This window comes from Lolium rigidum, chromosome 6 (genome assembly GCF_022539505.1).
Source record: "Lolium rigidum isolate FL_2022 chromosome 6, APGP_CSIRO_Lrig_0.1, whole genome shotgun sequence".
Classification (NCBI taxonomy): domain Eukaryota; kingdom Viridiplantae; phylum Streptophyta; class Magnoliopsida; order Poales; family Poaceae; genus Lolium; species Lolium rigidum.
In genome coordinates, this window is record NC_061513.1 from 81,118,928 (window position 1) to 81,131,273 (window position 12,346).

At 53.2% G+C, this 12,346-nt stretch overlaps 2 protein-coding genes across 2 annotated transcripts; one reads left to right on the forward strand and one right to left on the reverse strand.

The window, feature by feature from the left end:
- Window positions 1-3,151: 3,151 nt before the first annotated feature.
- On the forward strand, window positions 3,152-4,809 carry LOC124660623. Its single transcript, XM_047198454.1, has 3 exons — window positions 3,152-4,057; window positions 4,152-4,301; window positions 4,468-4,809. The coding sequence occupies exons 1-3, from the start codon at window positions 3,152-3,154 to the stop codon at window positions 4,807-4,809; spliced, it is 1,398 nt and encodes a 465-aa protein (XP_047054410.1).
- A 4,363-nt stretch (window positions 4,810-9,172) lies between these two features.
- On the reverse strand, window positions 9,173-11,523 carry LOC124666968. Its single transcript, XM_047204303.1, has 2 exons — window positions 10,980-11,523; window positions 9,173-10,266 (listed from the first exon to the last, which is right to left on the reverse strand). The coding sequence occupies exons 1-2, from the start codon at window positions 11,516-11,518 to the stop codon at window positions 9,546-9,548; spliced, it is 1,260 nt and encodes a 419-aa protein (XP_047060259.1). The 5' UTR covers window positions 11,519-11,523; the 3' UTR covers window positions 9,173-9,545.
- Window positions 11,524-12,346: the final 823 nt, after the last annotated feature.

Here is a 12,346-nt window from a genome sequence, read left to right on the forward strand (position 1 = left end):
GAGCACCGGACTCCAATTCCTTGCACGTCGTATGTTACTGACCAATTCGACTGGAAAATTTTGTGCAGAGAGAGAGGCGCAATTAGTCCTTTCAAGCAGAGCTCCTTGGCCTCATGAATCGAGTTGACTTCTCGTCGTTACCTGCAGAGGACACCGGGTTGTGGACCAACTCCAGTCTCCAGGATGGCCTTGTCGGAGGGAGGTGAGGACGACGGGCAATAGCCTCGGTCGCGAGGCGCTCTGGCTTCAGACGACGAAATCCACGGCGCGCCGAGTCTCCTTCACCAGCTGACGGTGCAGCGCGTCTCCAGCCTTCGGCGCCATCTCAGCCGGGTGTGCCAGCACCACCTGCCTGAAGCCGAAGAAGGCCCCGAAAGACAGATGCCGTCGCCCATCGATCTGGACGGACACCGCGGCCATCGATCTGCCCCCAAACAGGGCGGCGACGCAAGACGGCGGGAGGCCAGAGACGGAAGATCAGGGGATGGCCCCAAAGACCAGATCAGAGTTTGAAAGAAATCGGGAAGGATTTGATTTGATCTGCTCGAGTGCTCGTTTGATCGGACGCGTCTTGATCGCGACGTGCTCTTGTGATCTTCCGCCGTGGCCGAGCTTCCACAGCTGGCCGCCCCGATTTCAGGAGCCGATTCCAATCGAATCGACAACAAGAAAGGGAGGGACAAATTGACGGGACTGTGTATAAGTAGAGGAGAGGCCGGGTGTGGCACGAGAGGAGATTGGGTCGAATCAGGGCTGGATCGAATTAGGGTTGAGCATGAACACGGGGTGGTTTGGAAGGGCGGAAATAAACGAACCGGTAGGATGGCAATTACAGTATTATGTATTTTGGTGGGAGGGTAAAATCGTCCAAAGAAAAGTTGGACGAAAATTTTGGCAGAAACCTTAGCTCCTTTATTATTAGGTATAGATATAGATGTAGAAACACAGGAGGACTAACAATCCACAGCTGGCGTTCTTCAGTAAGATCTAAAGCATGTTTTGCTAGGCAATTGTACTCATTTTTTGATGGGCCATGCTGATAATCCTCCGGAGGATCAAACGATCCGAACCTCCGGGTCCAGCAAACGACACGTGTCCGTTCCCCATCTTCCTCCCACTGCCTTCGCACGAGGAAAAATGACCCGTTCCCAAAAGGCTCTCACATGTAAGGCAATACCAGCACCTTCCTCCCAGCTTCTCCTCCGAGCCTCCCCGCCGGCAGACCACCGCCGGAGCACCACCGTGATTCTCTACAGCATCGACGACCCCGTCTAGTAGCAACCCCGCCACGCGCTCGCAGCACCACCGTTCGCCGCTTGAAGCAGTGCCGCCGGTCGCCATCAGCTCCATCGCTTGACGCTGGCAGTACCATCGGTCACGTTTTGTAGCAAATCCTCCCGCCGTCGCAGCACCGGCGCCGGGGGTTGGTAGCACCCACGGCCAGCTTTGTAGCATTGACAACCGGCCTTTGCAGCTCGGTCGGACAACCTTCGTAGCTCCCGCAGCCGGTCGTTGGAGCATCTACCAGCCGCCGTTGCCGGTGCTACCACCGGCCTCCGCTGATGCTACCATCGACCACCCGTGGTGCTGCGAGTCGCCGTCGCCGGTGCTACCACCGGTCGCCACCGATGCTACCATCGATCACCCGGGGTGCTACGAGGTGCCATCACCGGTGCTACCACCGGCCGCTGCCTATGCTACCATCGACCACCAGGGGTGCTGCAAGCCGCCGTCGTCGATGCTACCACCGGCCATCGCGGGTGCTAGTAGCCACTGTCGTCGATGCTACAACCACACGCCACTGCAGACGTTGCAAAGCAGCGGCCGCCGGTGCTTCCAGTTCCAGCCGGCCAGTCCAGCAACATCATTGAGAGCCGTAGTGGACCAAAATTTGGAGGAGACCGCCTCGAAGCGCCGGTTCTCGCGAAGGTAGGAGATTTGAGAGGCCTCGCCGGAGGTAGGAGGCAGAGAGGACTCGCCGGACGTGCTCCAGAGCGGCGGCAGCGGGAGCTCGAGGATGGCAGCATGATGAGCCGGAGGGTAGCGGCAGGGGCAAGCTCACGCTATGGTGGGCAGCGGCGGCGCGCAACGGATGCGAGCTCGTATGATAGAAAAGAAGTACTACTAGATGTGCTGAGAAGGTGCGGTGGGGAAGAAGATAAGGTGTTGTAGGTGGGGCCATCTATTACGTGGTGTGGTGTGCGGGAGCAGTTTCGCTGGACACGTGTTCGACGTTGGACCCGGAGGCACAACACGTCCCAGCCTCCGGAGGAAACGGATGCAAGAAAGATTGCCCGGCTTTTCATTTTTCTAGATTTATAGTCACAGGCTGAGAAAAATTCAGAAGAAGCCTTTTCCTTTTTTGATCTTCTTCCTTCATGAGTGTAAGAAAATGATGTAATTAAGATTGGGGAACGCCTCAACTAATAGGGTGTTCTTTTTTCTCCCTGAGCCTCTTTGGAGTTCAGCAGGCCAGGGCGACGCAAGGCCGGGGCGGAGCGGTGCGGCGCGGCACAGGACGGGCCGGGGCAGCGCGGGGCGGCTCGAGGCGGGGCCAAGTCGGGGCGGGACGGGGCCGGGCGGCGCGAGGCGCGGCACGGCGAGGCCGGGGCGGCGCCGGGTGGGCCGGGGCAGCGCAGGGTGGGTGGCCGGAGCGGGGTGGGTGGCCTGAGCAAGATTGCAGCGCATAGGAAGAAGAAGGGGAAGGCAAGGGGAAAAAAGTGGGTCAATGGCATATTTAGGAATATGCTCTTTTACAGTTTTATTTTAGGGGTTTTGATCCGTGCCGACATTTTTTCGATCCGTAAACACGAGTTCAGTGATCTGAACTCGCTTTTTACAGTTCGCATGTTTACGGGCTCTGGTAGAGATGCTCTTACCAGCTAATAAAATCTCCTTGATGTTCAAAAGAAAAAAAAAACGGTCCGGCCGTGGCTGACAAGGATTTTTCAGGGTTCCCTAGCTGAATTGTAAATTCACGTCGCTCATCGCTCAGAGCATAAATCCTCATCGATCGATCGACGCTCAGAAATTAAATCACATCAATCGGCCTAATTCTCTCTTCTGTTCCGTACAACGGCGGCCACCATGCTGGATCATTGAGATCTCACCAAGAGCAGTCGATCGAACACACCCAATCGGGGTTACAGCCATGGAGTCACCGCCGCCGTTCAAACTCGGCCAAGGTCAAGATCGAATTAGCGCGCTCCCAGACGACCTCCTCCTCGGAATCCTCGAACGCCTCGACTTGCGCGAGGCGGTCCGTGCAGGGGCGGTCTCCACGCGGTGGCGGCACCTTCCCCACCAGCTCCAGCGCCTGCACCTCAATGTCGGCGACTTCGAGGGAGCCACGCTGCTCGAGATCTCGGACGCGTTCGTGGGTGCGACACGGAGGCTGCTGTCTGGGTGCAACTGCGACTGCAAGAGCAGGCGTGCCATCAAGACTCTCTGCCTCACCTTCTACCGGTCGGCCCCTCACCTGAGCTCCATCGGCCACGCCATCGAGGACACCGTGAGCCGCGGCGAGACCGAACGCTTCGAGTTCGAGTTAATCAGGCCTTCCCCTGACCTAATTCAGGCCGTCAGCCGCACCGAATCGGGGAAGCACTTCATGTCGTTCTCCCGCGACTGCCCCGTCGCCTTCCGGTGGCTAACTGGCCTGTCCCTAACGAGCCTCAAGTTCCCGGACTACGACTTTCCCAGCCTCATTGGCGCTTGCGACAAGCTCAAAAGCCTATCCCTGCGCTCCTGCGGGTTGGTTCCGCGCTCTGCCGCGCTCAAGATCGACGCGCCAAACTCCGCGATTACGGAGCTCGTGTTCATCCGCTGTAAGTTTAGCCAGATCGACCTCGTCTCCGTCCCAAAGCTCGCGCGGCTGACGTGCCATCGGTGGCGCTCAAAGAATCCCCCGCTGCGTTTCGGCTACGTGCCCGAGCTTCAAAACGTCCACATTGCCTGTCGTGCCAGGACGTGGCAGACGCCGTTCGCGCTCAGCGCGTGCTTCTCGTTGAATACCAGGAACCTGTCGAAGCTGCACCTCAATTTCGGCTGCCAGATGGTAACTTACTTTCTGGGCCCTCATGCATATTCACGATCACATCTTAGTTTTCTCCGCCGATTTCTGTGTATTTGTGTTCTTCCTCTTGCTGCAGATTTGGATTCGGCCGGAGCAACATCCGAAGCAGCTCACTGATATATTCAGCAACCTGACGGATATGACGTTCTGGAATATCTTTCCTGAATGTGATCTGAGCTGGACCTTGTTTATCCTTGAAGCTGCACCCGCCCTACAAAAGCTTATAGTAAGTCTGTTACTTTACCTTCTTCTATTTTAATCCACGCTCTCATCCTGGATACGGATCATTCTAATACTCCGTATGACATGTTAGAGTCCGTGAGAAACATGTTTCCAATTTCATGGGGTATATATGTTCCTATGTTTCTAATTTTCTGTGCCCATGCATGAAGTTAAATCGGACTCGACATTCCTGTGGTGGAACATCCAAGGATAGTGCTCAGAAGACCAACGTGGTGTGGGAACCATCCAAGGATCTGAAGCACCTCGAGTTGAAGTTGCTGGTGATGATAGGGTTCGAGGAGGAAGACAAGGTGACGAACTATATAAGGATTGTCATGGAACGAGCCGTAGGGTTGAAGAGAATCACTCTGGGTAGTCACACATGCAAGGAGTGCAATGCCATCAATCTCGAGTCCCCGACAACATCTCAGACGGATGATGCCTGCAAGCATCGGATTAAGGAGCAACTCACACGTGGATCCTCCTCAACGGTGGACATAATAATCTGTTGAAGGAGATGAACAAGGAATGACAATAGTCTCATAAATGAAGTGCTCTAAAGTCACACGTGCTGCTGAAGTGATGATAACGGATGAGGCTCAGTCAGTCGTAATTTACCTCCTTTTGTTTTATGCATAGAGGTAGCCAGAAAATACTTGATTCGTGTGGACTGCAGTCTTCTCTTTAGGGTCATATCTTAAATTTGGCAAAATGCAGCACGGCTGGCCTTGCCCAAGGATGGCATACACAGAAAATGCCTCTACTACAATCTGCATGCATACCTTCTTTCGATTTACTGAAAAAAAATATGTTGATTTGTTCACCTGCTTGGGGGCATCATTTGGATTCCCCTTTCTCTTTTCAGAACGTGTCTTTGCAAACCTTGCCACAGCTCAGAATATCTCAGCGCGAAACCTTGTGGTAATAGGATTGTCTTCTAAATTTGGCTTGGCAGTACCGGCATCTGACTCAAGCAGCTTTGAAAATGGGAGGGTGATGTCTTTAATGGAGACGGTGCCATGACGCACCCGATTCATGTGCATTCTACGGTGTAAGGAAAATGTTTGTGCACCCTGCTTCCATCTATTAAGAAGTTTCGTATTGTGCGCTGATATATGCCTGGAGAGCATTAATCAAATAAATTTCAGAAGCTGACTGCCTTCGAATTTGTGTACTTATAATACCAACAACCAGCAACATCATGTACACTAACAGACTAACTTAGTACCAAACTGATGAAGAAGCTTTCTAGCCTACCCCATTCCAATTCATTGTGGGCAAATGTGCACGCCCGGATGTTGGCCATTCGACACGTAAAGAACGAGGGTGAACAGACACAACGACCTTGGCAAAGGTCGGCTTTCCATGAGTGATATATCCCAAGGAGAAAATAAGTGAAGGAAAAAAAACAGTACGACCTCTTTTTCGGCCGCATTTGGAGCAGCCCATGAAAGATCTTCCTTCAGGTAGGAACGGATTGAGGGCATCTCCAACGGGGCGACCCATCCCGCGCCCGCGCGTCCGGATGGGTCGATCCGGACAAAATCCCGGCCCAACGCGGCGATGCACCGCAAAAGCGGACGGCCACGGCGTCCGGAACGACGCAAACCCGGCCCAAATATTGGCTAGGTTTGCGTGGCCGCGGATGGCACGCGCCGTCCGCTCGCGTCCGGGCGTCCGTCGCCTCGTCTCCTTTGGGCCCACCTGGCGGTGACCCGGGAGGGTATTAAATGGGGACTGGAGGGGATCTGGAACTCCACTCCAGTCCCCACGCCACTCCCGCAGAAACCGCCGCCATGGCCCCGAAGCGCGGTTTCGCTCCCGGAGCCCACGACGACGAGGCGAGCAGCAGCCGCCGGCCTCCGCCGGCGCTGCGGCCATCGGCAGCAAACCGAGGCGGCCTCCACATCGGAGAGGCCGCCCGCGGCGGCGCGGCATTGCCGCAACCGCCGCCGCTGCTGCTCGAGCCGAAGCCCGAGTCCTCGGAGGAGGACCCGGACATCCGCGCCGCCAAGCTCATCTCGGCGGCGGAGGAGGAGGCCAACTGGCCGGACCTTCGAGATGCCATCCGTACCTCCGAGCTGGAGGAAGCGGCGCGGCCGGCGGAGGAGGAAGCGGAGCTCCGGGTGCTCTACGCCCGGGCCCGTCGGGCGCGACGGGACGAGGAGGAAGCGGCGCGGCGGGAGGAGGCCGGGCGCCGCGCCGACGAGGAGCGCCGCGAGGAGCAGCGGCGGCGAGGAGGCCGGGCGTCGCGCGGAGGAGCGGCGCCGCCGGGAGGCCGGGCGCCGCGCCCGGCGGAGAGGGCGGCGAGCGCCTCGGGGAGGAGGCGCCGCTATCCGCGCCGCCGCTACCTCGGGTCGCTGCGGACCCCCACTCGGCCTGGGAGGAGGCCCTGTGGTCTCCGTGGCCGGAGTCCCCGGCGCGGTCGAGCCACAACAGTGCCTCGCCGCCCGGGGACGTCGTCGACGACGACGACGACGCCGACTTTGCCCACAGGGGCTAGGCGGCGCACCGGCGGCCACCGCGCCGCCGACCAAACCCTACTAGAGGGTTTTTAGTTTAAATTTAAAAGCCATATAGGGCTTCTTTTGTCAGTTATTTGCCCAAAATAGGGCTATGTATAAATTTTGCCCAAAATAGGGCATATGTTTATGAAATATCGTTTAAAATTTCCATGTTTCGTTTCTTTTCGTATTTGTCCGATTATGCGGTGCGTCCGCGCGTTGGGCGCAGCGCGCGACCCAAACGGACACGCGGACGCGGGCCGCTGTCCGCGCGTCCGCTCGGCCACGCAAACGGCCCAAAACGGACGCGCTGGGCCATCCGTTTGGGTCGCCCGGTTGGAGATGCCCTGAGTCCCGCACTGCCTTCCAGCCCAGTTGAAGGACCAAGAAGCAGCCCATGCAGAGTGACAACAGAGTTTTTCCTTTTTTTTTGCCCGGTCGTTTTCTGCAGTAAAGAAAAAACGATCGCTAATAAAAAATCGTACTGTAAAATTTTATTTGGAGATGGGAGGTATCGATCCCCCTGCCTCTTACATGCATAACTAAGCGCTCTACCATTTGAGCTACATCCCCATTTACACACTTAGCATTAATCGGCAGAATTAATATTATTTAATCGTCATTAAGAATGCATGTTGTATAGTATTCCGGAGCCTGAGGTTATCTCATGTCCTTCACTCGCTGCTGCAGAAGGAAGAATGGCTCCTGTTGCTACTCAGTAAATGGGGGAGTACCAGAGATCGCGCAAATCCTTTTTTTTTAGTTAATCACAGTATATATTAAGTAGATAAGCTGCCTCATTAAAAACCTTCCAGCCGTCTTACGTATCCTACGAGAAAAAGAGTGTGTCTGTAACCTGCCGCTTCAACAAAGTTAGGTTAATCGTTCGCAACAATTGCCGGCACGCAGGAAGGAGCTGCATTACAGAGAGAATCGCTAGCGCCAGACTTCCCTAGAGTAGCTAGACTATGAGCAGCAATATTGCCTAAACGACCTACTTTAACAACTGTGATACCATCGTAGACCCTCAGAATATTCTGGGCTTGCAGGTATAAATTCTAGCATTCCGATCTATCCCTTTCTTTAGCATTTAGAACCTGGACAACTCGAAGGCAATCAGTCTCCAGAATACCCTGTCCTGCAAAGTGCTGAGTCAGATGGCCGAGTCCCTCAAGACAAGCTTAAACCTTAGCCTCCTCAGCGCTAGCACATGAAGGTACATATTTCCATTCAGTTCGGAGGACTCGGTCTTGAGCATCCCTAGCTATAACCCCGATCCCAGTCCGCCTTGTAGTCGGATTTCAGCCAGCATCGACATTTACCTTGATATGTCCCTCTGCTAGCGGTAACCACTCTGAAACATTTGCCCGAGTCATGGGAGGTTTAATATCCATCGTCACATTTGCCTTCCCCTTCGGATCGTAAGAGCACACCGGGGTTGAGGCACACGATTTGAAAGACTCGACATAGCTTCGCAAGTACGGAATAGAGGCAGAAATGGAGGCTTTGCCGTCTCCATGCACTATGTTATTTCAGTGGTGCTAGACCGCCTAGAGAAGGAAAATCACGTAATCTCTGCTATGAGTTGGAGTTTGATCGAGTAGACATAAGATCCATTCTTTTCCGGATTGGAGAAACACTTCCTCATCCAGCATGGGCCAGTAATGGTGCATCTCCTCGTGGAGTACTCGAGCAATAGTGCATGTAACCAGTGCATGATGTGAGTCGTCCTCAATGCCGCGCCCACCGATGATCCATACCGGGTCAACTTTTGAGATGCGCCGATGCAAAGCTTCGCGAACAGCAAGTGTATTCGTAGCTGTCTTCCAGGCAAAGATGCGCAGTTTTGGAGAAACAACAGCCTTCCAAAACAAGGCACAAACCTTTCTATCGCCACCTGGTTCTGAGCTCGATTGTCCAGGGCTCATCGCGTCCAGTGAAGGTTGCAGCCCCAGTCTATATGTGGATATCTTACCGTAAACACTCCACTCTTCTCTGGTAACCATGTGACAAAATCCTCCGTTACCCGTGCGGATAGTTTGATTGATAAAATTGTGCTAACATCCATCGGGTGACAAGTTTGTCTAACAAGTTTCTCATCCCATGTTCTGGCGGTAGGGTCAATTAAATCTGAGACACGTCTTCTCCGCGTACCACGTATGGCAGTCGCCTTAGGTGCATCAGGTCGTGGCAGCCAGTTGTCGCGAAAGAGACGAACACATGTCCCCGAGCCAATTCTCCATATGACTCCCTTCTTTAACAATTCCAGTCCATGCACTATACCTGCCATGTTGCCGAGGCATTCTGTATAAACGCTGTATCCAAGAGATTAGCAGCCAGGATATACTAATGTTATCAATCTTCCAGTTAATGCAACAAACTTGTATGTTGTCCACATAACTTAATTAGTATATCTTCTGGTATATGAAAATCTTCAAAACAAGTTGTTATAGTACAGGACAGAACATCCCTGATTTGGTGTTCATATAATACAATTCGGGCAATTCTCAGTTGTTTTAACTTCTACGGAGAATATTGGTGTTGATGCATCCAAAGCATTTTTTTTGCTTGAGACTTGTGTATGGACATCAATACAGACTGTAAGATGATCACAATTGCATCTTTTTTACAAGGAAGGAACAAGAATCCATCTTCGTGTCCGTGAAGTGATTTATTCAACTGCTGTAGGTATATCATTTCATACCTTTCGTGCTAACCGTACGATGATATCATGACACAAGCAGCTACTTCACAAGCCCTAGGCTGATGATGCCGAAGGAGGTGTGAGGCCAGTCCTTCTCCTTGGCCTTGGTCAGCATTGCTCTGCCCCATGACACCCACGCCTCCCATGGCATCCTCTTGTCCCAGCTGCTCCCCCACTCCAGCAGCAGCTTTAGCCCTTCCTCGGCCTGCTCCTGCGCCTCCTCGTACATCTCCGTGTTGAGACACACCTGCGCGAGAACCAGCCGAGGCTCCCCCACAAACGGGTTCTTGTCGATGCTCTGCCGGAGGAGCTCCTCGACTTTACACCGGTCCATCCCGTCTTCGTCGCTGCACACTGCCTCCCAGTAGAGGTCTCGCGCTGCCTTCTGGTCATCGGCGTTGAGCACCTTGGTGCAGCCATCGAATACCGGAGGGATCACTAGGGCGATGTCCTCGTCACGTGTGGCAGGGTCAGCGCCTTCTTTGCCTGTGGTGTGCCCCCGTTGAGCAATGTATATCTCCTCTTCACGCACGATGAGGCTGTAGAGCGCCCCCATGCGGGAGATGGACGTGGTCCAGAGGCCAGGTTTGCCGGTGCCAGGCCACAGCGATGTCCAGGTATTGCCACGAAACTCAAGGCGGCCATTGGTGTTATCGAAGAGGCGGTCCTGCCAGTCGAATAGCTGGTCACTGAAGTCTGCCATTGTCATCAGAAGGAATGTCGCTGCTACCCGCCTAGAGAGAGCCACATCCTCGCCGGTCCTGCAGGGTAATGATTCACATGAGGTGCACAGCAGAAGGAGAACCACCTTTTGTGAAATCAAAATTCCTCATTTGGTTTGCATAAGGTGCACAGACTAGTTTACTTAGCAATTTTCTTTTGCTTCACTAGACTACCAAGTAAGAATTTTCGTGGTGACTATTAGTTTACCATGAATCACTGAAAGTATGTTGACAACATAGGTTGCAGCAGAGACAAAAAAGATTAAATAACAATCTTCCAGACTACAAAGTTAACATGTATGGGTAAGTTGCCACAGAGTAACTTTTTCTTGGCAAGACTTCCAGACTCCCAATAATGCTCTAAATCTTATTGGCAATACTGTAAATACTGTTTTAACTTTTTCTGTGATTGGAAAATGAGATTTTACCTGTATAATGGGCCTGAAACATGTTTTCCTGTATCATTTTGATAGCTGCGGATCTTTGCTAGGGAATAAGATAGGCACTAAATTCTTGATAAATACTGTATGGACACCTAATGGGCTAATCCTGAATCTTAAAACTTGTAATGATCAACAAGATAAGCGTACTTGATCCTTAATTCTTAAGCTATTATCTTTTTTTTTCCTCAATGAACTCTATATATCTGTCAGTATTTCCAAACACTATTTGTGAACGGTGAATACCCTGTACATGAGTTCACTCTAGCAAGCAGCAACTCAAATGCTGTCACGATAAAGAAAGAAACACACCTGATGTGCTTGACAGTGATTCCAGCGGCCGGGAGGAGCCGCTGGATCTTGCAGCGCCAGGGCTCGTCCTCCTGGAACACCCCCTGGCGCGCGTCCCGGAGGGAGTCCTCGGAGCGGGCCAGGTCGGCCACGAGGTCGTGGTCGGCGTAGTGGAAGAGCAGGTCGTCGTGCACGATCTGCTGGCGCGGGACGACGCAGAAGAGGTGGACGAGCCGCTCGGCCTCGTCCCCCACGACGGCGGCGACGCGGGCGCGGCCGACGTCGGGCTCGAAGATGGCGAGGTTGACGTAGGAGTTGGAGTAGGCGGAGTGGTAGAGGCCGCAGCGGCACACGGCGTCGGGGGTCGCCCAGAGGCGGAGGATCCGGTGGACCTCGAGGAGGTGCGCGAGGAAAGTGCCGTGCTTGTGCCAGCACTCGCCCGCGCCGGCGGCGCGCAGCACGGCGGCGAGGGCGGGGAGGGATGGGTCGGTGTCGGAGTCCTCGCCGCGGAGGAACGGCCGCGCCGCGGCCAGCGCGTCGTCGAAGGAGCGGTGCGGCATCTCGTTGGAGGGGGAGACCGGGAGAGGTGGAGGTCGCCGAGTTGTTGTGTTGCTGGGCCACTGACCAGAGGTTGCCGCTCCACTCTCGAGAGTCCAGCGGATAGAAATAGGAGAGGTTTGCAAGAATAGAGACATGTGTATTTTTATTTTTGGAGAAATAGGGAGCCCAATGAGTTGCAATGTTCTTAGAGCATCTTCATAAGACGCGATATATTTCGGCGCCCTATATGTCACTGCGATCGCGCTGTAAACGTTTACCGTGCGCTGCCTCGAATTTTTCCCCACCGGAAGCGCTAAACTAGAGCGCGTGCGTGGACGCTAAAAATGTTCCCCCGCCGGACGCTCTAATATACAGCGGGCAGCCCCGGCGGAAACAACAATCACACACATGCATCAAACAAGATCAAACAAGCTTCACAAATTCACAAATAAATATACCATTTATTATTACAATACAAGAATACAACAAGTACATCAAATTATTCACAAAAAATACAACAAGTTTACGCATCAACATACAACAATACAACATAGTTTTAAAACAATACAATATATAATTTTCAAACAAATACAACAAGTATGCAACTATTATTGTTCATGTCAATTTCACCATTCTTTTATGAGATCTTTTTGGAGCTCATCATGTGTTTCGTTGGAGCGAATGGCATGGTACGAGGCAATGAATCGGGCAATCCTGTGTGCGGACCTCCTCACTTGCACGGAACCCTCATCAACTCTTAGTGGGTATGATCCACAATTTTTTCACGATCATCCTTTATAATCATGTTATGCATGATGACACAAGCGGCCATGATATACCAAAGGAAC

What these genes read in the sequence shown, in the direction of transcription:
- LOC124660623 (XM_047198454.1), top strand. Translation starts at nt 3,152, where the DNA reads ATGGAGTCACCGCCGCCGTTCAAACTCGGCCAAGGTCAAGATCGAATT. An exon ending in TCAATTTCGGCTGCCAGATG is followed by an intron (nt 4,058 to 4,151) that starts GTAACTTACTTT and finishes CTCTTGCTGCAG; the next exon opens with ATTTGGATTCGGCCGGAGCA. An exon ending in CCGCCCTACAAAAGCTTATA is followed by an intron (nt 4,302 to 4,467) that starts GTAAGTCTGTTA and finishes CCATGCATGAAG; the next exon opens with TTAAATCGGACTCGACATTC.
- LOC124666968 (XM_047204303.1), bottom strand. Translation starts at nt 11,518, where the DNA reads ATGCCGCACCGCTCCTTCGACGACGCGCTGGCCGCGGCGCGGCCGTTC. An exon ending in ATCACTGTCAAGCACATCAG is followed by an intron (nt 10,267 to 10,979) that starts GTGTGTTTCTTT and finishes ATTACCCTGCAG; the next exon opens with GACCGGCGAGGATGTGGCTC.